The following is a 24,213-nucleotide window of genomic DNA, read 5'->3' on the forward strand; positions in this document are numbered from 1 at the left end:
GGCTGTAGGATTGGAAAAACAGAAGGGCAAGCGGAAGTCGTACCGTCCATTCCAGAGGCGTTACTCTTCCCAGAGGTATCAACGAGGGCAAGGTCGCCAAGCTGGCCAACAGCAACAGCAACAACAGCAATACCAGCGACAACCTTTCCAGAAACGTCAGAGAGGCAGAGGCGGACAGCAGTCCTCCTCGGCGAATAAGGGCCCGCCGGGTCTAAGCCCTGAGGAGTTACTTCCCCCTCGTCCGTTACCCGCTCCGGTGGGAAAAGCATACAGAATTACTTGGCAGAGTGGAGAAAAATTACTCAGGACAAGTGGGTGCTGAATATTGTTTGCAATGGATACAGTCTTCGGTTTGTCAGCCCTCCTCCAGCTATTCCACCGGTTCCGTCGCACTACCAGCTGCACCAACTCTGCACCCAGACCCACCACAGCAGATACAACCAATCTGCTGGTGGAACTTTGGTTCTTGCTCCTCTACCACTTCATGACCAAAAGGGGTCCCACAGAAATGTACTGCAAGTATGTTTATGCAGTAAATGTTCTTTCTCCCATAGGAAGGCATTACCCATAAAAACGCACTCTTGGTGAACATTGCTAAAACTGTAAAAGTTTATTACGAAAAAGTACTTACCTGATTACGAAGTTCTTTGTTTCAAAATATGTATAAAAATACCTGTTATCTTTCTAAATTGGGGTGGCTATCCTTTTGAGTGTGCGCCTCAATTATTGACCCTGCATGTGCAACAAATGTGTAACACTCCTCGCTGATAAGCATTAGGCTACTCAGCCACACTCCCTAGATAGAGCATCTTGGGGTTTGGTAGAGAAAGCCTCTGTCCACTCATAAGGGATACCTGGACTCTTTACACAGAATATCTCTTTTTGGAATACTATATAAAGAGCCAGCTTCCTATGCCCACAGCTATTCCTTCTCGTGGGTAGCCTATTATATCCTATGGGATTTATATTTCAGCAGACTGATGTCCCGTCTGTAACAGAGTAACCGCTCGACCAAGATCTAAATCATGCCCTTAGTTTGTTTAGTGCAGGTCACCAACCCCAGCAAGCACATCTGAATCGTTGGCTGCAACTGTATCTCTGTGAGTTCCCCTAAAGCTTGAACCACCTCACCCCAGAAAGCTCCCATGCCTGGGCATGCCCACCACGTGTGTATATATGTCCCCGCTGCCATCCTGCACTTGGTGCACTGCTCCGGGTTGGAGGGGTCTAGCCTGTGTAGCCACTGCAGTGTATCATAATTCCTGTGGAAGCATTTATAGTGTATCAATTGCAGGCATGTATTGCATGGGGTTTTTCTACAGTTGCCAGACATGGATACCCAATCCCACTCCTTCAACTCCACACCTATATCACCCTCCCATTGTGTCTTCAGTGTTGCAATGCAGGTGGCTGTGCACGGTATCAATGATGCATGGCTTCGAGTAATGAGTTTACCTTGTCTTGCCATATCCGGGAGTTTCTGATTTAAGACGTGCATTTCCGGCTCTTGAGGGAACGCCTTGCAGACCGCCGCTGCCAGCCCAGCATATGCCAGGGAACATCCACCAGAAACTCCTTGGTCTAGCGCAGAAGGCCACATAGCCCACCATCCGGCCATCATCATGCAAGTCTTCCATGCTCTGTGGGATATCTCCCTCTTTTTTGCACCTTAGAAATAAAGGCAGCCTAGGACTAATCCCAGTGTGCCAAGGGACCAGCTGCTGCATGTATATATACTCCTCGCCTTTACTTGTAGATGCCTGCCCCCATATTTCCAATAGGGTCTTCACCTGTACTGGCAAGGCAGCTCTTTTCTTGCAGGGCACTAGGGGGTAACGCATGTATCACCCGCGGTCAGACCAGGCGCATCAGAATCCCCACTACAGGGTCAATGCCCCCCTCCCGGAACCACAGCACTGTTTGTTGTAAGTAGGCAACCCAATGATAGGTCCTGAAATTCGGTGCATGCAGTCCTCTGCTATCTCACTGGGTTTGAGGAGCTTTAGGCTGATCTATGCCCCCCATTCCCCCAGTAAAGCAACCAAGTAGCTCATCCAGTCCGCAGAATTAGGATTCCGGTATGCGCAACAGCATGTGTTTTAGTATATAAAGTACACTAGGCAGCATGATCATCTTAATTATAGTGATGCATCCCATGAGAAACGTCGGGGACTGCAACCATTTACGTACACTCCTTTCCAGGCCAACCAGCAAAGCACCCACGTTAGAGTCATAGGTTTCTTCAATTCTGAGCCGAAATACACCTCCAGGTATTGTATCGTATTTGTCTGGAGCTTTATATTTGGTAGGTCCGCTCCCTCGGACAGAGTCAACTGTATGGGAAAAAGCACCAACTTGTCGGTGTTCAGCTCGACTAGTGTGTTGTGCACTGTGCTCCATGCAGCCATGCAGCCATTGAGTTCCTTAGAGTTAGAAGTATGTAGTCGGCATCAAATGAATTAACTTACTGTTTGCCCCTCACTAGTATACCATGGTCTTCATGTCTAGTACGTATATTTCGAGCTAAAGGCTCAATAACTAAGGTGACTATCAGTGGAGAGAGAGGGTACACCTGGTTGTCCCCCTCTCTACCGGCCAGCTACATGACACTCTATTGCCCAATTTTACTCTCACCTTATTTGCAGTGTAAAGTAGCTTCACCTATCTCAAGTAGTCCACTCCAAGAGCATAATGCTGCAGCGTACGATGTATAAATATCCAGTTAACAGTGTTGTAAGCTTTGTGGGAATATGCTTTATGGCCCATCTGATGTCAGCTTCCTCTATCAGGGCATTCAAGAGAGCCCTTACGCCCCTATCCACCCTTGGTAGGTGTGCTTCAGCCAAAATGGAATCTATACCTGCCTCATCACTCCGACACTGTTGTGCGTATAGCGCCATGTAGAATTCAGCAAACCAGTCCAGGATATCCACCTGAGCCATCAGGGTCACTCCACTTCCAACTTTGGGCGATATAACAGCATTCCCTCCCATCTCCCTGGTAACTATACATGCCAATAATCGTGCAGGCAGATCTCCCTGCTCGTGTTGTGTTTCTGCGTACATTTTATAGTCGTCTCCCTAATGTGTCACAAACCTAATCCAATTCAACCTGTAGTCTGTGTCGTGTCTCTCAAGTCGCCTCAGCATGTGGAGCCTGCCTGGCTATATCCGTTATATGTTGTTTAAGTTTTGTGACTGTGTACCCCAGTGATCTCTGCACCCCATATAGCGTGGCCATACACCTCCCCCATATTGTCACCTTAAAGGCTTCCCATACCACTCCGCCAGAGGATACCGTCCCCGTATTCAAAGCAGAAAATTCCTGCACTGCCTCTCTAATTTCTTCTCTGAATGCTTGGTCATGTAGTGCCCGGGATTGGAATCGCCACTTCAGCGCTAGTGCTAAATAGGCATGTCCTTGCAGTTCCACCGCAAGGGGGCATGGTCCGACAGAGTCCGGTCAAAAACAGCGGCACCCCAAAGTATGCAACCTGTTCTGAATGAATAAGTATATAGTCTATTCTGAAGAAGGTCCCATGTGGCGGGGAATTTAAAAAATAGCCTCTCGTCTGACCGTGCTGTGTCCTTCATAACCATAGTAAGTTTAGAGTGTCCATGCTTTCTAGCAGCACCCTAGAAGACCTGCCCAGAGGCCAAGCAGGAGGCCTGCCCTTGAGCTATCCAGATTTCTATCCAGGATGCAGTTACAGCCACCCATCCAAATGATATCATAATGTGCATAGGGTGTCAAGAGGCGTACCACTCCCTCAAAAAAATCTGCTATGTCGCTGTTGGGTGCATATGTGATCAGTAGTATCTGGGTCTGCCACATATTTCTAGCACCACACCTATGTACCTGCCACCTTCAATGCTCATTATCAGATAATAATGTAAAATAAACACAGATTTCCCTAAACTTTAAACTTAACTAAAAAAGAAGATGTGACACTGTGCTGATACAAAAATGAACCTAGGCTGTGAGCTACTCTGAAGGTCACTGTGAGATACTACTAGCTCGCAATCGACCGGTTGGAGACACCTGGTTTAATCTGTACTATCAACTCTTGTGCTCAAGTCCTTTATGCGCTCCCTCATCTTGTCTATATCCTGGTGCAGTAGCAGCACTATGATGGCCACCCCATCAATCTTTTCTGTAATGGTCGTGTTACCCTCCAGTATCCAATTTTTAATATCCCGATTGGATGGAGGTGCAGTATCCCCCATGACTGGCGCCTCACCAGAAGCTGCACCCTGGGCCATCCTAGCCAGACTATCCTCGATTGGGTGGCCCATTTTTGGGGGGCATGCCCAGGCCCCCTTCAAATTTAGGTGGCATCTGTGCCCAGTAACGTGGCCCTATTAATATTGGGACCTAAGCACTCTATAGTCACCCCTTCGCAGTTCCTTGCAATAGATCAACCCGAGCCAGCCTCTGCAATGTTCACTTCAGATTCTTTTGGGGATACTTTATGGTTTGCTAAAGGAGAACGAATGAAGGGGGTGGCACCGCTGGGCCAGTCGTTGCCACCAGTCCAGGACCCTAGTGTCCAAGCGGGCAGCTCCTCTGCTCTTGTTCTGTAATGGAAAGGGTGAGAGATAGGAAGACCTCCATGGGTGTCTTTATGTGGGACCCTGTCCACCAGCCTTGCTCACTCCAAGTGAGTATTCGGGGCAACGCCCTTCAAGCAATCACAATAGGACAGCAGCCCCTAGACCCCCCTCTGTGGTGAGTCCTATCAAGAGCAGGTGGCAGCCCCAACGCAATGTCTGCTGCCATTAGTAGGGATGCTGTGGTAAAGGGAAGGGCCACATCACTCCCTCTTCCACAGTATTGTCACTATGCCTTCTGCCCACAGACCTCATTCTTACAGCGTATAGCAAGTCCCCAGGGCCTTCAAGCTGCATTTCCACCTCCAGCACTCAGTGGGACTGCCTCAGGTGGGCCCACTACTGCAGCGATAATTTTCCCTGCAGAGCAGTCACATTCCCCCAGCTTGTGAAAGGTCAGCGGGGGAATAAAGGGGAGGGTGTACAATCACCAGTCGTGGCTGCTCCTGTGAATCAGCAGTGGGGCAGGGAGGGTAGGAAGGGGGATAGGTGGGGAGAAATTGTTTTTTTTTTTTAAATCACTAACCTGCCGGCCGGTCAGCTGGCCGGTTGCCGCCTCTCTTCCTGGCTTCTGTTGGAAGAGGAAGCAGGAGAGGCTCCCCTAAGACAATCACAACGCTGCAATGCAGCCTTTTGATTGGTCTGAGCGATGTGGTTCGACGCTCAGATGGGGAATGGGAGCCTGGGCAAGTTCTCCACCCAGGCTGAATTGCAGCCTGGATGGAGGACATTCATGCGCACTTAGGAGGATGCCACCACTCCTCCCCCCTGCGCAGCCTAGCCCCACCCCACATAACTGCCCCAGCACAGAAAAATAAAATGGCTACTATGTAACCTTGACAGCTGCCAACTAAGTGCGAACACACTGTTCAGAGTAAGGCGTGTACAGGGTTGTGATAACTCAATTGCCTATGCTCTCTCTTGATTTCAGGAGTCCAGGTTTCAGCAGCTGGCACTGCAGGCGGACCGGGAGATGACATCATTCCCGAAGGTACCGTACCAGAGAATTTCAAAGGTCAGTTGGTGGTCAGTTACTAGTTTCCCTTCAGAAACCATTTAATGCAGTCTCCTCAGCCACCCTAATGAGATGGGTAAAATGGCCTTTGAGGGAAGCGGAAATTGATGCATCCAAATTTGGGGCTCATTCTGTCAGAAGGGCCATGTCCTCAAAGTCATTTCTTCTGATCTCTCAATTACAGGTCTTCAAAGTCTACATTTAAAATATTTTACTTTAAACCGATTTTGGATGTTGCTTCAGTTGTATTAAACCAGCTTTAAACAAGCATAATTCAAAGCCTCCGGTCCTGACATAGAATGAGAATTTTTCTAGTTAACTTCGTCTAGAATTTTCAATTCTATTAAGGACTTAAAGGCAAGGATTATCTCACCCTGTTCTCATTGTTGATGAAGTAGAATTAATGTTCATGATGTTTTACCCACCCAATATTAATCACTAATGTTATTTCAATGGTCTATTTATTATTTAAAGTGACTGTACGTAAATCTCAATTGTTGATATTATCAGTTGTAGATCAGCAATTACGCATATTCTCTTTTGCAGGCTCAGAACAGGAGAATGATTGAGCAAGATCCAGCAGGCTGACCCTGTTTCCTGTTACACTTCCAGATGTTCCTGAAAATATCCATCTTGACCAGTGCTTTAAATGGGCCGGTACTCACCGGTACTAGGAAACAGCCACTACAACGTGGACTTTTCCATGCATAACCTTAACCACGCATGCATTACAATGCATGCGTGGTTATCACGCATAGCCTTAACCACGCATTTATTTACTACAAGATACGTAGTAAAGGCATGTGTGTTAAAGGTAGAATTAACTAAGGGGGCTTGAGGGGAGTCTACGACCCCCCCCAAAAAAAGTGTGTGTTATAAAAAGGGGGCTTGGGGGGTCTCCCCCTCCCAAAAAAGCACCTGTTTCCGTCGTTTTCTGTTTCTGTTGTTGAAAGATGTGGAGGCAATCAGCGTTGTTAGAGAAAACGGAAAGACACTTCCGTTTCCTCTTTACGACGTGCAACGCACATCGGAAGAGCTTGAAGAGGAGAGGACATGGAGAGGTAAGGGAGATTTTAGGTAAAAAATAAATAAAGAAATGAGGGGGTGGTATTGCGCAGGGGTACATTTTTAGGGATCAGGTGAGGGGTATTTGATAGAAGGGTTTGTGAGTGGGGGAATCACGCAGGGCAAGATTTTTAGTGTTCCGGGCAGGGGTATTTCTTAGCAGAAATGGGGGCGGAGGGTCGCACAAGGGTACAGGGAAGCAGTATTATTAAAAAAAAAAAGAAAGCTGGAGGGGGGAGGGGGAAGGGCGCAGGGGAGCAGTGAAAGGAATTGGGGCAGGGATCGGCGATAACTTTTACCATGAAAATGCATTATCATGCATGGTTTTACAACGAAAATCGCTGTAAAGGTATGCATGGTAAAGGCATTTTTGTGGTAAAGGTTATGCGTGGTAATGGCATTCGTTGAAACGGAATGCGTTGTAACATCATACAACCACGGGTACTGAGTACCCGCACTTCTTAGTTTTATCACTCTCTGAGTGCAGGCATTCTGTACTGCTGAGGAGAATACTGGTACTCATAAAAGGGTAGGCTCATTGGCTGTGAGTGCACATGAGCACAAGTGGAAACTATCTGTGGCAGCCAAGGCACTGCTTCTGTAGCCCTGATCTGAGCCCTAGCTGAGCTATTCGGCGGTGCTCATTTGTATAATGCCCGGGTGCTCACCATCATGCTGTTTGGAAGAGCAGGGTCTATTCAGGCCCTGTGCTGTCAATCAAATTCACACACTATTGGGTGCATTTGTGCAAACATAGGAATGAAGGCAGTCTACTGACAGCACCAATTAAGAAAGCCAAGGGAGGTAAAGAGTTTAAAATGGCTTTAATCATACTTGAGTATTTTCTGTCTCTGCATAGGTCTGTGTGTTTGCTTCCATGTGTGTGCCTGTTTTTTGTGAGAGAATAGCGATCGAGACACTCTCAGGAGGTATTTTAAAGAAAATGCTTGGTTCTTTGTGTGTGCATATCTGTTAGGCAACAAAGGTTCTAAAATAATGTAAAATGAAAGGTTGGAGGGTGAGTGAAAGGATTGATGGGTGTGCAAGTGAAAGGCTGGATGGATGGGTGAGTGAAAGGGTAGATCTATAGATGGATGGATGAATTAATGAAAGGATGGATGAGTGAAAGAATAGATGGATGAGTGAAAGAGAGGATAGATGGATGGATGAATGGATGGATGGATGAGCGGATAAGTGAAAGAAAGGATGGATGAATAAGAGGGAGGAGGATAAAAGGGTGAATGGATGGATGAGTGAAAGGGAGGACTGAGTGAAAGGGTGGATGGAATGAAGGAGTAAAAGGGTTGATGGATGGATGAGCGAAAGGATTGATGGTTGAGTGAAAGGGTGGATAAAGGGGTGGATAAATGAAAGGAAGGATGGATAGGTTTGGAGATGGATGAATACGTTTGGATATGGAAGGGTGGGCAAACAGAATGGTGAGAAACTGAATGATGGATGAAAGACTGAATAGATGACAAAATGTAAAGGTTAAATGGTGGACATCAGCAGGTAAATGGCAGGTTGAAAGGATGAATAGACAGATGGATGGAAGAGACAAGAGATCTTTTCTGGTGAGGGTTGTGCTGAGTTTTTTTATTTGCTCGGTGCCATAAGAGATTTAGTTCGAAGTGGGGGTATTTTCATTTTCTGACTACTGTTGTGATCAAAAATATATAGCATTGTGCCAAACAACAGCAATTAACAGTATGGCATTACGAAGGTGCAACTATTACAATGTTAACTTAGGAAGAGCCTGTAGCCTTACAGTTAGAGCTGTCAACCTCAAAGCTGGGGAACCGGGTTCAAGTCTCGGCAGGGACGCTCAACATCCTGTGATTCTGGGCAAGTCACTTAATCTCCCCACGCCTAAAAAAATTAATGTGTCCCTCTGTAACGAAACTGGTGCTCATGTAAAGAACTCCGATACCTTCGGGTCAAGTTCGAGCTATTTAAAACTCTAAAAAAATCATCCATCACGTTTGCCTTTTATTTTGTGTAATTAGTTAATCTGTTTTGTTTATATAAACACATTTCTCATGTGTTTTGGTATGTGGGGCAACTATTATAAAAGTCATTAAGTATCATTATGTGTTGCCCTTAGCTCCGCCCTCTCGCCACACATCTTGCTCATTTTAATGAGTACCTGCATTTATTTTTTCCCCTTTAAAGCACTGGTCTAGGTTCTTCTCAAATGGGCGGTGGGTTTCATTGTTCTGAAGTTACAAAGGGACATGGTTATGAACTGTACGCCATCTTTGGCAAAGAGAGAGGAACGAAATTGGTGCTCAAAGGTCTTATAGGCATACTCAGAGGCTGATTGGTGTATTACTGATGATGTTGCATAAAGAGAATGTTGGGAGATGTAGTTTTTAGGTCTTGCGCCTAGAGTTACACTGCACAGCAGTGTTCGCGCAGCGAGAGTCCTTTTGTCCGGGTTTCAGAAATGGACCCTGGAAATGAACACGCTTGTGCGTGTGTTTTTCCTAAGGTCTTTTCTGATTGGGCTTGGAGTGCGTGTTGCTTTGTAACAGAACACACAATAGGCCATTGGCGGTTGTGTTGCTCCGCCCATGGCCTATTGGTGTCTGTTACGCCCACCACAGCCCATATGTTTTCAACTATCGTGCCCAGACACGGGCGCGATAATTGAAAACATATGCCTCGCAGTGGCGCGCACGCACGCACCACTCGCAGGTGTGGTTTTTTTTTACTTTTGGTATAAGCGCGGCAGCCACGCTTTACTTTTAATGTTATAAGTAAAGCGCGGGTGCCGCGATTATACCAAAGGTAAGGAAGTCCTGCCAGTGAATTTCAATGGGAAGCTACCCCAACCCTCCCCCTTACAGACCAGTCCTGTCAAGTGCATCTCAACGGGGAGCTGCCCCCACCCCTCTACAGACCTGTCCCACAGACCGGTCCTACTCCATTCATTTCAGTGCGGGCTGTAACTCGCCCCTTTTACAGACCCGGTGTGCATTTCAATGGGGAGCTGACGACTCCAACTTACAGACTTGTTTTGCTCCATTCATGTCAAAGGGAAGCTGCAGTCGACCCTCCAGTCTTACAGACCCACCCTGATAAATTCATTTAAACAGGGAGCTTGATCCGCCCTGCTCACAGACCCGTCCTGCTCACAGACTGTCATGTTGCCTTCATTTCAAACGGGACCCTGAGACTGCCCCTCTTACAGACCACGGCGTGTCAAGCATGTAAGATGTGCCCCCTGTTAGAAAGTGAAAAGCATCCGTAATTGAGGTGCAGAGGCCCCTCGCAGCCTGGGCCCTGGTGCCACTGCACCTGCTGCACCACTGAGAGCCAGGTCACTGCTTACAGACCTGTCCTGTTCCTTTCTCTTCAGTGGAAGCCTGGAAGCTTTTTGATGTTCGGACGGAGACACGCCCGGCTTAAACTTCCCTTGCCCCTCTGAGCAGCGCCTGTGCCAGTGTGCGCCCTCTCTTCCACTCCCATGCAATATATGGAGCGCACTGCTTCCCACACACCAGGCTGCACAAGGGCTATCAATACACGGGTGGTGATTTGCACCTGGCTCCGCTGAAGCCTCCCTGCTCCTGTGAACCAACCCGTGGGCGGAGCTGTCGAGGTCCCAGGGATAGGGGCGACTGGACTACTGTGAGATAGGGTACACTGGCTATCAGCCAATCGGTGAAGCTGACGAGGAACCCAGGGACGGAGTGACTGGGCCACTGTGACATAGTGTACACTGGGTTCCCAGCCAATGGATGGGGATGACGCTGGCCTGAAGTGCTGGAGCGTGACCATGAAATGGAAAGAGCCCCACTCGCAGCTCTGCCAGACACCAAGGTACCTTTACTACGGTTCAAGGTAAGAGATCTCTCTAAACATCTGAACACATTCAAGGTGAGAGTAATCGGGAAAGTGCCGAGGGGCCAGGGACTGCCAGCCTTGCATAGTTCCTGAGTGGACTGTACCAGTACTGTATTGCTTGCTAGGAAACATTCTGATTTGCTGTCCAACGAATTTCATTGTGTGCACTGCATTGCATTTAGGGATACAGTGCACACAACGAAATTCGTTTAATTTATTTATATGTTTACTTACCTTTAAACGTCCATTATCCATAGATTACTACCCCCACCCTGCCCCTCCCCCTCCCCACGTCACCGCCCCGGCAGGTACTCCCCTACCGACCGACCGTGGCTGCACACCACCACATGCACACACACAACCACACACACACAACCACAACACACACAACCACAACACACACAACCACGCACACAACCACACACACAAACCACAACCAAACACACACACAACCACACACCCACAACCATACACACGCAACCACACACACACAACCACACACACACAACCACACATACGACCACACACACACAACCATATTGTCAGTGCACACTTCCACCAGGCACACACACCACCAGCCATCAGTGCACACATCAATAGTTAATGCATCCACAATTAACTATTGTAGCAATCGCAGTATGGCGCACTTTACTTTTAAACATATTCATCTAAAGCGCAGCATGCCACCATTGCTACAAAAAAAATACACTTCTTTTGGCCTACAATTTATAGACATTTGCTGCAATTGGTGTTAATAGCTCAAACTTAATTACTGCAAGACCTATGGCATTGCAAATGCTTGTTTGTTTTTTATTGGCTGCTGTGAAATTTTATTAATAAGTAGCGATGAAAGAATAAAGCATAATCCTCGCTTCTGATTCCTTAATAGAATTGAAAATTCTAGACGCGTTAGCTAAAACATTTTTCAGTCTCTGCATGCAAAGCTGCTCCTGCTAAATGAAAAGGAAAGGTTAGCCATCCTGGAAAGCACCACAGGGCAAATGTCTAATCCAGTGCGTTTGCACTATACACGAGTGAAAAAATATAAAAAATATACATTAATTAAAAAAGGAAAAGTAATATTAATTTATCCAATCCAAGCAAGTTAATTGGGAAATACAATTCCTACAACGTTTTGCTATACATTCCTTGAATTCTCAGTGTCAATTCTATCATAATAATTCTAACATAATAAAATAATTGTATTTTGTTTGATCACAATTGCCACGTTTACCTCAAGTAACTTAACGTTTGCTTTTGTAATTTGTTCACTTGTAATTTTCTCCTCATGTATCATTAACGTTCCTATTGTGAAGCGCTCTGACACCTTCGAGTAAAGTCCGCGCTAGATGAAAACGCATTAAATAAATAAATAAAAACGTCACATGCCTCGCCCCTTCTCGGGCAGGTACGGGCTTGCCCTGCACTCGGTCTCCGAAAGGAAGCCACGTCTTTGGTTTCCGTAATTACAGTCCTTTCTTTCCCCGTGTGTCGGTCTTTCACAACTACAGGCCTTTCATATCCGATTACTGCGGTCACTTCGCTCTGCTCTTTGCCGTAGCGCTCACACTCACAGGCTGTCTCTGACTCCGAGTGCGGGCACTCGTCTCCGCCGCGCTCGGTCTCCGCCGCCCCTGTCCCTCCGGTGCTCAACAGTTCCCCGTCCTTGGCCGTCTCTCACCCCGGATCTCCCAGGGGGCGGGCTAGGGAGGGCGGGCCGAAGTCGCACGGGAAGAGGAAGAAGCCGAGGCTGGGTAGGGAGAGGGAGCCGCTCGGGGTGAGCGTCCTGCCGGGCACCGGGGAGGCCTCGGGGGCGCATAGAGCCATGTTCAGCCGCCTGAGTGCGCTGCTGCAGCAGGCAGTGGAGACGGTGAGTGCCGGGAAGGAGAGCCAGACTAGGCAGAGGCGCGGGCAGCCCAAGAGAGGAGGGGAAGCCGGCAGGGGGAGGCCCTAGCCGGCCCCAGCTCAAGCATATAGTTATAGGGGAGATAAACCACTGCAGGCCGGGGATTGGGCCTCTGCACTCTATGGGAGAAGCACGCCTGTAGCAGAACTGCGCCATGCCTTGTAGCTCCAGAGAAAATAAATGACACGTACAAGTCGAGAATATTGGCCCGATCTTTCCGGGTGTACAAAGCTGCCTTGTCTTATACGAGAAAGTAAACATACTTTCCAAGTCTCACTCGACAGGGTAAAAACACATTTGCACCTTCGAGTCTTGAGATTTTTTTTTATCCGAACCTCAGTGGTGGGAATTTGTTTCTCTTCGTATTTGACATTTTAGGAGGTCAATCGTTTGTAGACTACAACGCAGGGGCAAGTACTGTTTTGACCCCGACGCGAGAGTTCTCAAGTACCCAAGACTATGCATAGCTCAGTTGAGACCAGGTTTTTTTTTTCCATTATGGAACTTATATATAGTTCTGTTTATTCCAAATAATATCAGGGCTTTATCAGTCCCAGAGTGCAGACCAAAACCAGGTCTGGTTGAGCTATTCATGCATGGACCTGGGAAACTTGAGAGAAAGCATCCCTTTTCCTCTTGGTCAGGGTTTTCTAGCAGGTCCTTGCATTCCTAATTTTCCCATGGGCTGTAGAACATCTCTGCAATTTTCGAATTTTTTGTCAAACCACACTATGCTCTCTTTGGGTCCCATGGCTGTCTTTTTAATTTTACTGGCGGTACTTGAGATGAGTAGTTGAAGTGATGTTACTAGGTTTTCCTAATTAGCCTGCCAATGTTTTGTTAGGTGTCTGGGGTTTTCCAATATGGCTTTGACTAGGTTCTTGGTTTCTTTGTTTGATAACCCTGTTTCAATCCATTCCTCAATGGTATGGTAACATCTCACCCTAAATTGGCCACCTAGATTCCAGAAGCTCTCAAGATCTTGTACAGATTTAGACTCACTTGATATATTTCTGAAGATGTCCAGCAGTAGGGCCTTGTGGCCGCTTTCCTGCCTTTGAAGGATCCTCAGGTTTTTAAAGCAGTGTGAGTACTCCCGTTTGAGGAACATGTAGTCTATTACAGTCTGTGTCCTTTAAGCATTGTAGGTTGGGAGTTCAGCAAATCCATTCTCGCTCAAGTTGCGTCCTGAAATCAATCCCTCCTTTGTACAGGATTGTTGGAGTTGGTGACCACCTGTGTCCGATTTTTGCAAAGTTGTACTGAACCATGGCATGTATAGTGAAGTTTGTAGTTTGTTCATTTCTTCCAATGTGTGGCCCCATCTTGCAGTTGAGATCTCTGCAGATGACCAATAAGGGTGTGGCAGGTTTGTTTATTGCAGATTTAATTAAGACCAGTAGGTTGACAAAGCTTTCAAACTTTTTTTGATAGGCACTTATTATTTGTAAGAGTGACTTGCTTAGGAGAGTAAAGTTGCACAACCAGATGTTTTGTGGATGTTTTCCCAGACTTTGATTTTGAGTCACTTGTCTAGTCTGCAGGCTGTACATAACCCATCCCTGCTCCAAGTGGCCAGTTTTGGGATGGCATATTTGTTGTGATTTATGTTATTCCTAGATGACCAAGGGGAATGCCACCCATGTTTCCTGCAGAACAAACATTTCTTCTTTTAGAAAGTTCATGAGGTAATTGATCCCTATCTTCTGTGGAATGCCAGTCATCTTGCATAACCGGATTGACGTTTCTATTCTCTGGTCAGAGAGAATATCATTCTTTTCTTTTGAGGTTCTGATTAGTCAATCCGTTTTTTACAATTTTAGGATTTTGTTGGCTTGGTTTTATTTGTGATGGGGTGGCAGGATCCATCTTTTGTTTTGAAGTAGCGCATTTGTACCTTTTGGAGTATCAGGTTTTTAATTTTTGCTGTTGTCCATTGTCTTGCTCAAATTGTCTGTACAGTCCTTTAATTATAATGAATTTGAAATTGTCAAGGGTTGAGGTTAACGTTACTGTATGAGTTGTTTCTTTTTGGTTGGAGATGCTTGAAATATTATCTTTTAACACTGTTGTTGTTGATCTTGGTGTGGGTCCTAATATTAGTTGCCCGTCTGAGAAGGGGTTTATCAGGGGTTCAGATTTATAAATATATTGTATCAAGTTAGACGTACCTGTGCCAACTAAAATTGAATTATTAATTCTTCTGGGGTAGAAGTGTGCCTCTTAATGTAGTAAAGGTATTTTATCTCTACTGTCCCTTATTCAAGTTTGCCCGTTAGACATTCGTAGACTGTTTTTTAAAGAAAATCTTCCCTCTTTACTGCTGGTCCTAGGCACTGTGTGCATGATCAAATTTCTTGCATCGGTGAGCGATTTATTTTATGAGTCGGGGTCTAAATCTTTTGAAGTTAGGGAGTTGCAGCAGTCTCCGATTCTGTTTTAAACCGGTTCTTGTTACATGACCGGTCAGTGTTTCCAGTTCAGTCTTTTAAGTAGTAGACTTGGAGAATACTGTTGTTTGTTTGAGTAATATCTTCCGGAATTGTTATTTGACTGCTCCTTTAGTTTCCAGGGCTTTAATATTGGTGATTCCATGATGTTTGGGGTAACCTCTTCAGACAGAGTCCCGTTTTTCCTTGAGTTATCCTTCCGTTTTATTTGGTTAGGTTTATCCTATAGAAAGGTTTTCTCAATCGATTGAAGATCTGCCACTTCTGGGCGTATAAGTTTAATTTCGTGGTGGTGGTTATTTTGTATTTTTGCTAAATTTAAGCACACACATATTTGTTTATTTTCTTTCATCTGGGAAGGAAAGAGCTTTATTGCATGCATTTTCACAATTGGGCATTGACGTTTAATTTAATCTCTAGTGTTTTTCTGTTAGGATTAGAGTTCTTAGAAAACCATCCCCATTGAAAATTCCACCTGAATGAATCGTTATCTCATCATCCTTTACTGTAGTTTCCATTGCAGCTATTTTCAAAGGTGGTGTAATATTTGTGATGGTTTCTTGTATCGTGTCCTCTATCTTTTCCGAGAGTCTCTCTTTCTTGATGGAGTAAATCCTGTATTAATCTCTTAGTAGTTGAGAGGGAGTTTAAGACCAGTTGGCGTTGTGCAGCATTAACTGTATTGTTGTCCGAGAGTGTTGAGTTTTCCCTGGGCGAGAAGTCTTATTCTCTGGGTCTGGTCGAGGTGCGATGGGATTTTATGTTGGTTTTATTCTTTCCTTTCTCCGCTCACTGCCAGATCTCTTCTCAGTACTTCATTTTTAGAGTTTGGGTTGGAGCCAAGTCAGCTCTTGACATCTGTGAACATTTCTCGTCAATGTCTTGGGATTTGGGGACATTACAAGCATATGAAGCTTTTGATAGATGTAGTGTTATTTTTGTGTGTGTAGATTTCTAGGTGACACTTTTTTTACGTTGGTGCTGTGTTTGCAAATAAGTTTATTGTACTGCCTTCCTTCGAGTAAGGTTGTGTTTTGTTGTGCACCTTCTAGTCATCTTTTATATTGAAGTGTAACTTCATTGCTCTGTTGATGAACTCCATTATCCGATTGTGGCTATTGTTCTTAAAGCTGAATTTGCCAAGAGGAATGTCATTCAGTAGTTTGTGTTTCCAAGGAGGGGAGCCTCCTCAAAGTTTTTAGGTCTCGGCTAGCGTAGGCTGCGCACATGCGCAGTCTCGCTGGCGAGATTTTATGTTTTAGAGTACCTTTCACTAGTGGGGTTTAAGCCCCGCCCTTCTTTTCCATTGGCTGGCGTCACCGTTCATGCTAAACGGTGGCCAGCCAGTGGAAAAGAGTTTACAGTAATTACTGTTTTCTCTTTTAGAGCCGTCCCACATGGACTGGCTGCCCCGACTTACTGCTGGCATATAAGTTTCTTATCTTCTTTATGGGTCCAAACAGATGGCCCCATAAAGAAGATAATAACCCTTTTACGCCAGCAGGAAGTCCGGCCGAGCCCGTCCAAGTGGGACTGAAGGATTTAAATTAAATACTAATGGACTATACTTACCAATAGCCCATATACCAATATTAGTAATAAATAATTCAGTCGGCAATGTAGAAGGTTCAATCGTTTATTCATCAAATCAAGCCCTGACAGGGGAGCCTCAGTCTACACGACCCTCGGAGGTGCGCAGAGGAGACGGACTACATACAGACGATACAAGGCATATATACATTTCGTCCACATCACAAAGTCGCCTTACTAGGAAAGATACAACTTGTCAGTGAGCCAACAGGAATACCCATATAAGGCACAATTGATTGCAAATAGCCTAGGCCTTAGCTATTCCAGGGGCAGGTCAGTAAGGTGCCTCCCTGTCTATCTGTAGCCCGGGAGTACAGGACCGGCCTCTGCCAGAATGTGTGCATCCCACAAGAAGGGCAGGTGTGACCTTGGGTTTCCCTGAGCTTCAAACTAACAAGTGGAGTAGATGGCTAAGTCGGCCATTACGGGTTCATGCGAAAAGCGTAATCACGTGGTTTCAGGGAAACAGTACTTGCACACAGGGAAACGAAACAAAATGGTTCCGAACATATCAATAGGTGCAGGCGAACTAAAAGTGAATCATTAGGTATTGTGTGACTACAATGTACTCTAAACATATTTTCATATGATTATAAGGTTATATTGTATATATTAGGTCAATAATATGTATTTATCGAATTTGGATCCCATCAGACGGCCCTTTTGGCCTACTATAGTCAATATAACAATTTTTATTCTACGAAAACTCCCTCATCGATCTGCATAAGATCTGAAACCTCCTTCTGAATCATTTGTTTTTCGACTTTGGCCTGACGAGAAAAGTTTAAGGCAGATGTTATTCTTGTTGCACTGAAAGAGCAGCAAGCCGGGCCACATTGGAGACAGAGACAGCAAGTAAATATGACTCCAAAAGCTCCAGCAAGCACCATAAATATTTTCCAACCCCCCGTAGCTAAGAGACCCCAAAACCAACCACTAAGAGACCAGGTACCGTTTTCCACATGTGCTTTGCTGGCCAATCGGTGTAGCTTCTGGATTGCAAGGTGAATTGTAGGGGCCGAATCAGGAATAAACACACAGCAAGAGCTGCCGATCACGCCGTAAGATCCACCCCTATCTGCGAGGATGACGTCAAGAACCATCCGGTTCTGAAGTGACACAAGCCTCGTCGCCTGAAGCTCCACAGTAATGTTTGTTAGGATCCCAGTTGTGGTCTGAACCACGCTCTCCACTATTCTAGACAAACGTCTTATACTACGGCTGTTGAAGATAGGTCCCCAGAAAGGAGTGAGTCCTTTAGCAAAATCCTCAAATTGCTGCAGGGAGGTATCTGTCTGGTCCGTACTGTCCGTATCAAAACTCCTAATGTTTCGGTTAACCACTACCTCCCTACGAACCAACTGATGTGTTCTGTGGTAATCAGGTGGGGCGATATAAACTGGAGGATAGAGGAATGAGAGATAACAACGCCCTGCCCATCCTCTTGGGAGCCAAGTGTACGCGTTCTCACCACACACAAAATATACATCGGGAGAGGTAATCATAGGTGGAGTACTGTATACCTGCAGGGTGTAAGTGTAATTACATTTACTTTTCCCTACCTTAACATGACCCCGTCCTTGTATGCAAAAAGGGGAGGTGGTATTAATGATAGGGATTGGCAAAGCTTTATCATTCGTGACATTTCGTTCTTTAAAATGCTGAAAATACATAGTATAATTGAAAAGTTCAAAATCCTGCATTTCTTCTTGTAACCAAGTCATATTTTTGTAATCTGTATATACATTCATGCAAGCATTTGGATCCAAAGATCCCTCTCCTCCATTTCCCTCGGCATCAAATCCTTGATGCTGTTCAATATACTTCAAAATGGCCTCATAATCTCTTTCAGTATATATCTTAGGTTCAGCTACATAATGAGAATACATCAACGATAACAATTGGAACCAGGCTTCACAGCTAGCTAAGTAAGATAACGGTAGGGAAATGAATAATTCATGCTGATGCATTACTGAGGGAAGTAAACCACAGACCCAACAATTTGTCTTGATTGTGGTACTGTGGGTTTGATGCAACATTTCAATAAAAGCATTTTTCAAATAAGTTTCTCTATGTCTCGCCTTATGAGGGGGCAAGGAATAAAAGAGGTGTTCCTCCGGGGCAACAGTAGTTCCCAACAGTTTCTGTACAGGATGCTGAAATTCTAAATATACGAATACACACATCAAAATCACTGTGATTATAGCAATGAAAGCAACGAATGCCACCTTCACTCTAGTGGACCATCCGGAAAACAAATGCATATTATCAACATATCGTCGAGGAGCCAGAGGTCTTTCATCCTCCATTGCGAATCGAGCAAAAAGAAACATGCTCTCTATAAGTCCAAATCTAACTCGGTCCCTCTCTATAAGTCCAAAAGCTATCTTTGTATCCACAAAGCACGCACGCCACCAGAGGGGTTCTTCTTCCCACAGAGGGATCTTCTTTCCTGTGTCTGTTTAGAGCCTCACAGGTAGACTCCTATCATTCATCAAAGGGAAACAACCTTCCTTTTCCTGTGGAACAACCGCAGCCCTTAGCTCAGTCTTTCTTTCTGAACAGAGCCACTTAGCACAGTGTTCCAGGCGCTCAACGTGTTCAGTCCAGTGTCTCGCTCAGTACCCCAGTAAATCTATCTGATGTTCAACTCAAGTCTTTCCCTAACTCTTATTATGAAAATCTGGGGTACCACGCTGTTTTTGATGCCGCAGGTCATATTTACAGCAACCAGGTTGCTCCTGGTCATGAAACAACTCTGTTGCAAGGGCATCAGATGCATTCGGACCCTGTGATGTACCAGAAACAACAGCCTCCGCTGGTCGGGCCGCCGCCCTTTCACCTGAGGGCAACACTTCACTCGGCTGCCCCTTTTCTTGGGCGTCTGAAAAGGGCACAAAGCTTTGCAGCAATTCACCTTCTTGGCTTGAGATTCCTTCGCGGTTTTGCAAATCAAAGGGCCAAGGTAGCGGCAGGCGTTTCAGGTGACTGATGTGGATCCAGTGCTTGCGTCCATGCACCTTCACCGCCGATCTCGTTGCAAGGATTATTTGATAGGGGTCGGACCACTTCGGTTCCAAACTTGACTTCCGTTGATAATTCTTCACCAGGACCCACTGACCTGTTTCTAGCCGATGTCCAGGACCCTCTGGTAGCGGCCGCAATGTCTCGGATACCTGTTGATGAATAGAACGCAGATCTTTAGTCAAGGCATACAAATAGTCTGTCATCAAAGGATAATCAATATCTCTAAAGGACCTGGGCCTAGGGACTCCCCACCCATTGGCAGGACGACCAAAAATTACTTCGTAAGGTGATAACCTAGTTCTCGTGTGGGGGGTTGTTCTCAGAGATAATAACGCTACAGGGAGAGCATCGGGCCATTTTAATCCAGTACTTGCACAAATCTTGGCCATCTTTAATTTCAAAGTGCCATTATATTTCTCAACCAGACCAGCTGACTGGGGGTGTCTGGCTGCATGAAATTTTTGCTTAATCTGCAAACCATCACAAACACTTTGAACCAACAAGGAGTTAAAATGTGTCCCGTTATCGGACCAGATAATTCGGGGCAAGCAATATCGTGGGAAATATTCCTTAACCAGGGCTTTGGCAGTTGCAACTGCAGTGGCTTCCTTGGTGGGGTAGGCTTCGGCCCATTTACTGAAAGCACAAACCACCACCAGTACATATTTCAAATTGTTCACTCGTTCCATTTGTATATAATCAATTTGTATAACTTCAAAGGGCAGGGATGGTGGTGCAAAATTTCCGCTCAGGACAGATTCTCTACCCCCAGGGTTGTAGCGTAAACGCACATGGCAATATTTAACTACATGTGTCGCAGTCTTAGGAATATTTGGATTATTCCAGACTGGGTCCAGTACGGCACATATACCCTTTGCTCCTATATGGGCTGGACCATGAGCCATGGTCACCACGGCATATACCAATGCATTAGGGAGTAACCATCGCTGTTTCTCAGTTCGATCTAACCAACATTCATTTTTATCTAATCTCCCTACTTCCTGTTCCCATCTCTGCGTCTCGTCTATTGTAGCTTCTTTTTGCAATTCCTTTACACTTTCAATGGTATTATCGAACACACATGTTTCCGCCACCCACCGAGCTGAAGCACTAGGAAACATGGGAGTCATTTTAGTTTGTGCTGTTTCTTTAGCTATTGAGTCAGCAAAAGCATTTCCCTTCCCAGTAGAGTCAATGACTTTCTTATGAGCCCTGCATTTAATGATGGCTACTTTTTCTGGTAGTGTCAAAGCAAACAACAATCGATCAATTAAAGGACCATGTTGAATTTTCAGGCCATGGGTAGTAAAGAAACCCCTCTCCCTCCACAACCTCCCGAAGCTATGGGCGACGCCAAAGGCGTACTGGCTGTCTGTGAAAATATTTACCCTTAATCCTTCACTCAGTTCACATGCTCGTAACAAGGCTATTAGTTCAGCTGCTTGAGCTGAGTGATGGGAAATCCTAGCAGTTTATACCACCGTTTTCAACGTTGTAATAGCATATGCAGCTGTTGCAGTACCATCTGGCAACTTAAAACAAGAACCATCTACGTATAACTCTCCTTGGGGTTCTGCTAAAGGGGTGTTTGTAAGATCTTCACGCCCTTTAGTTTCTTCTTCAGTTCTAAATATACAATCATGGTTGTCATCCTGTTTCTCATTGGAAGGGAGAGGCAGTAATGTTGCTGGATTCAATGTAGCACATCTTTTAATCGTAATATGTGGTGCAAACAATGTTAACGCGTATCCTGTCAAACAAGCACTTGTAAGGTGCTGGGTCTTGGTTCTATTTAACAGAATATCCACAGCATGTGGTACCATGACCGTGAGATCTGTGTTCAAGACTATACCCTCAGATTGTCGGATAGCCACCGCTACTGCCGCAGTGGCCCTCAGACAACTTGGTAGGGCTTGTGCAACGGTATCCAGGATCGATGAAAAGAATGCACAGGGTCTCTGTTTTCCACCGAAACCCTGGGTCAACACTCAGAGCGAACAACCGTTCACCTCGTGCACATAAAGTGAAAAAGGCTTCCGGTAATCCGGGGTACCCAAGACAGGTGCAGAACATAAAGCAGATTTCAAAGAATCAAAGGCTTCCTGACACTCATCCGTCCAGGGTAGGGTTCATGCACATCTTTGGTCGTCAGATACAACAAGGGTTTAGAGAGGAGTGAATAATTAGGAATCCACTGGCGACAGTAAGAGGTTATGCCAAGAAAAGCACGAACAACACGTTGGGTACGGGGTACAGACATATTAGTAATTACAGATATTCTCTCTGGAGTCAATCGTCTCCCCGCTTTCGACAGTAAGTGGCCAAGGTAGGTCACTTCCTGTCGACAATATTGAAATTTGGAGAGGGAGACTTTATTTCCTTTATTAGCCAAATGATTCAATAACATCACCGTTGTTTTTTACAGCCATCCTCTGTATCGGAGGCCACCAAAATGTCATCCACATACTGGATGATTGAATTTCCTGCTGGCAAAATTAACTCATCAAGTACTGCCTTCAAGGCCTGACTATATATGCTAGGGCTTTCTGTATAGCCTTGGGGTGCACGCGTAAATCTAAAGCTTCGGCCACCTAATGAGAATCCGAAGATATGCCTGCTATCAGGATGAATCGGAATGCTGAAGAAAGCATTCTTTAGGTCAATTACTGAAAAATATTTAGCCGTGGGAGGAATCATTGTAAGAATCGCCGTAATATCTGGTACTACTGGATACTGTGGGACCACTATTTTGTTGACCTCTCAAAGGTCAATTACAAAACGATATGCAGTCTTATAATCTGGGGCACCATCAATCGGCGTCTTTTTCAGGATCGGCAAAATGGGGCTGTTACAGACATTAGCCTCTGTCTCTTCCACCACCCCTCTTTCAACGAGCTCACGAATAATGTGCATTAAGGCCTGCTCACCTTCTGGTGAAATATTGTACTGAGGAATGCGGGGCAGCTGGGCATTTGGTTTCAAAGTTATTGACACAGGGGCTATTCTTAACAGACCAACATCAGTGTCCCCTGTAGCCCACAGTGTCCGAGGGATCGTAGAAAATTCAGGGGGTAGGGTTTTAGTTTTGGCAAAGTATTGAGCTACTTTCACAGGTGGTTTCTGCATAGTCAGGAAAACACCATCGGGGGAACAATAAATGCGTGCATGTAATTTCTTCAAAATATCTAAACCCAAAAGGTTTTCACCACAATTAAAGGTCAAGAGAAAAGGCATATGCATAGAAATGGGGCCTATGGTAAAGGGCAGAGTTTTCGAAACTGGGCTTACCACCAGTATTCCAGAGAATCCTACTGATACATTATTTTGGCCAGACAGAGCAGCCCCCGGGACCAGTGTATGGGCGACTGAACTATTCATCGCTCCAGTATCCACTAAAAACTTTCCCGATGTACCCAACAATTCCCCTTCTACATAAGGTCCTTCTTGGTCACCTGGTACTGTAATATGGCCCCCGCTCTGTCCATGGCTGTCTCATGCATAATCCTGTCCGTCATACCTATCATCCTGATAAGTCTCATTGTAGTACTGTCTGTTCTGGGGGTCATCAAAATAATATTCCGTGAACCCTCATATTGCGAGTGCTCTCGTCGCATACTATTTCGGTATATGTTCCCTCGACCCCTACCTCGTCCTCTACTGGATCCATTCCTTACCAACAACAGAGTGCAATCCGCCCTCCAATGACCTTCCTGTTTACAATAAGAACATTAATTTATCCCAATATTCGGAGGACCTCCTCTACCTCTACCCGGCATTGTACCTCTCTGAAACGAACCTCGCACCCATCGTCCAAAATTTTGCCCTCTGCTTACTTGCTGCAGTAGCACTCTAGTTTTTAGATCCTTAGTCTTTTTCTCTGACTTTTCCTTGCTCTCATTTTCACGATGCTCATAATATTGGGCCATGCTGAGGATGACGGACAGGGCAGCTGTAGTCCATGTACTCTCAGCAGATTGAAGGCGGGACATAACCTCCGGAAGCAAATTTGTAACAAATCTATTCACAAATAATCGTTCTCCTCCCTCTGTAGAAAGGTCCTGGCCGCTGAAATCTATGAAAACCTTTTCGAACCTAGTAAAGAAATCCAACGCACTTTCATCCTTTTTCTGTTTACATGCTGTTAGTTTATCCCAGTCTACTTTCCTAGGAGGGAGAAGAGTCTGCATATATGTAACAATTTTTCCCGGTACCGCTAATACTTCATCCCTGGGTTTCTCACCGGGCTTCCGTTCCTTATCCCAATTCTTTAATTGATCCCACGTTCCTCCTAATTCGGGGGCATGGTCTGTATCATGTATCTGTCTCCAAATATCCACTGGAATCAAAAGACCAAAAAATAGCTCAATGTCAGCTATAGTCATGATGGCGGAGTTGGCAGCTTAGGTCAATTCCTTATAATAAGCTGTAGGATTTTTACGGGGGTCAGGGAGCTGGGCATTCAACATAAGGACCTCACTTCGTTTCCAAGCGGTGTAGACCCATTGTTCCTGAAGCCGAGCGTCCACTCGTGCCCTAGTGACATTGCCCCCATTATCCCTTATTTCAGGTAATTCCGGGAAAAAGAGAGGATGCACCTCTCTCATGGGGTGCTGCGCTCCCCACTCGGCACTCTTTCGGTGCATCCGTTCCCGATAATTCAAAAGCGTTGTCACATTCTGATATACTTCCTCAGTTTGGAGA

The 24,213-nt window shown here is 45.5% G+C and overlaps 1 protein-coding gene across 1 annotated transcript in view; it reads left to right on the plus strand.

Annotated features, from left to right (window-relative positions):
* Window positions 1-12,111: 12,111 nt before the first annotated feature.
* Window positions 12,112-24,213, plus strand: part of FHIP2B (FHF complex subunit HOOK interacting protein 2B) — a 148,539-nt gene continuing 136,437 nt past the window's right edge. Inside the window, exon 1 of the mRNA XM_078666360.1 lies at window positions 12,112-12,409. Within this exon, the coding sequence (XP_078522486.1) occupies window positions 12,365-12,409 (45 nt within the window). The 5' untranslated portion in view covers window positions 12,112-12,364. The remainder of the gene's footprint in view (window positions 12,410-24,213) is intronic.

Source organism: Lissotriton helveticus, chromosome 11 (assembly GCF_964261635.1).
Source record: "Lissotriton helveticus chromosome 11, aLisHel1.1, whole genome shotgun sequence".
Lineage (NCBI taxonomy): Eukaryota > Metazoa > Chordata > Amphibia > Caudata > Salamandridae > Lissotriton > Lissotriton helveticus.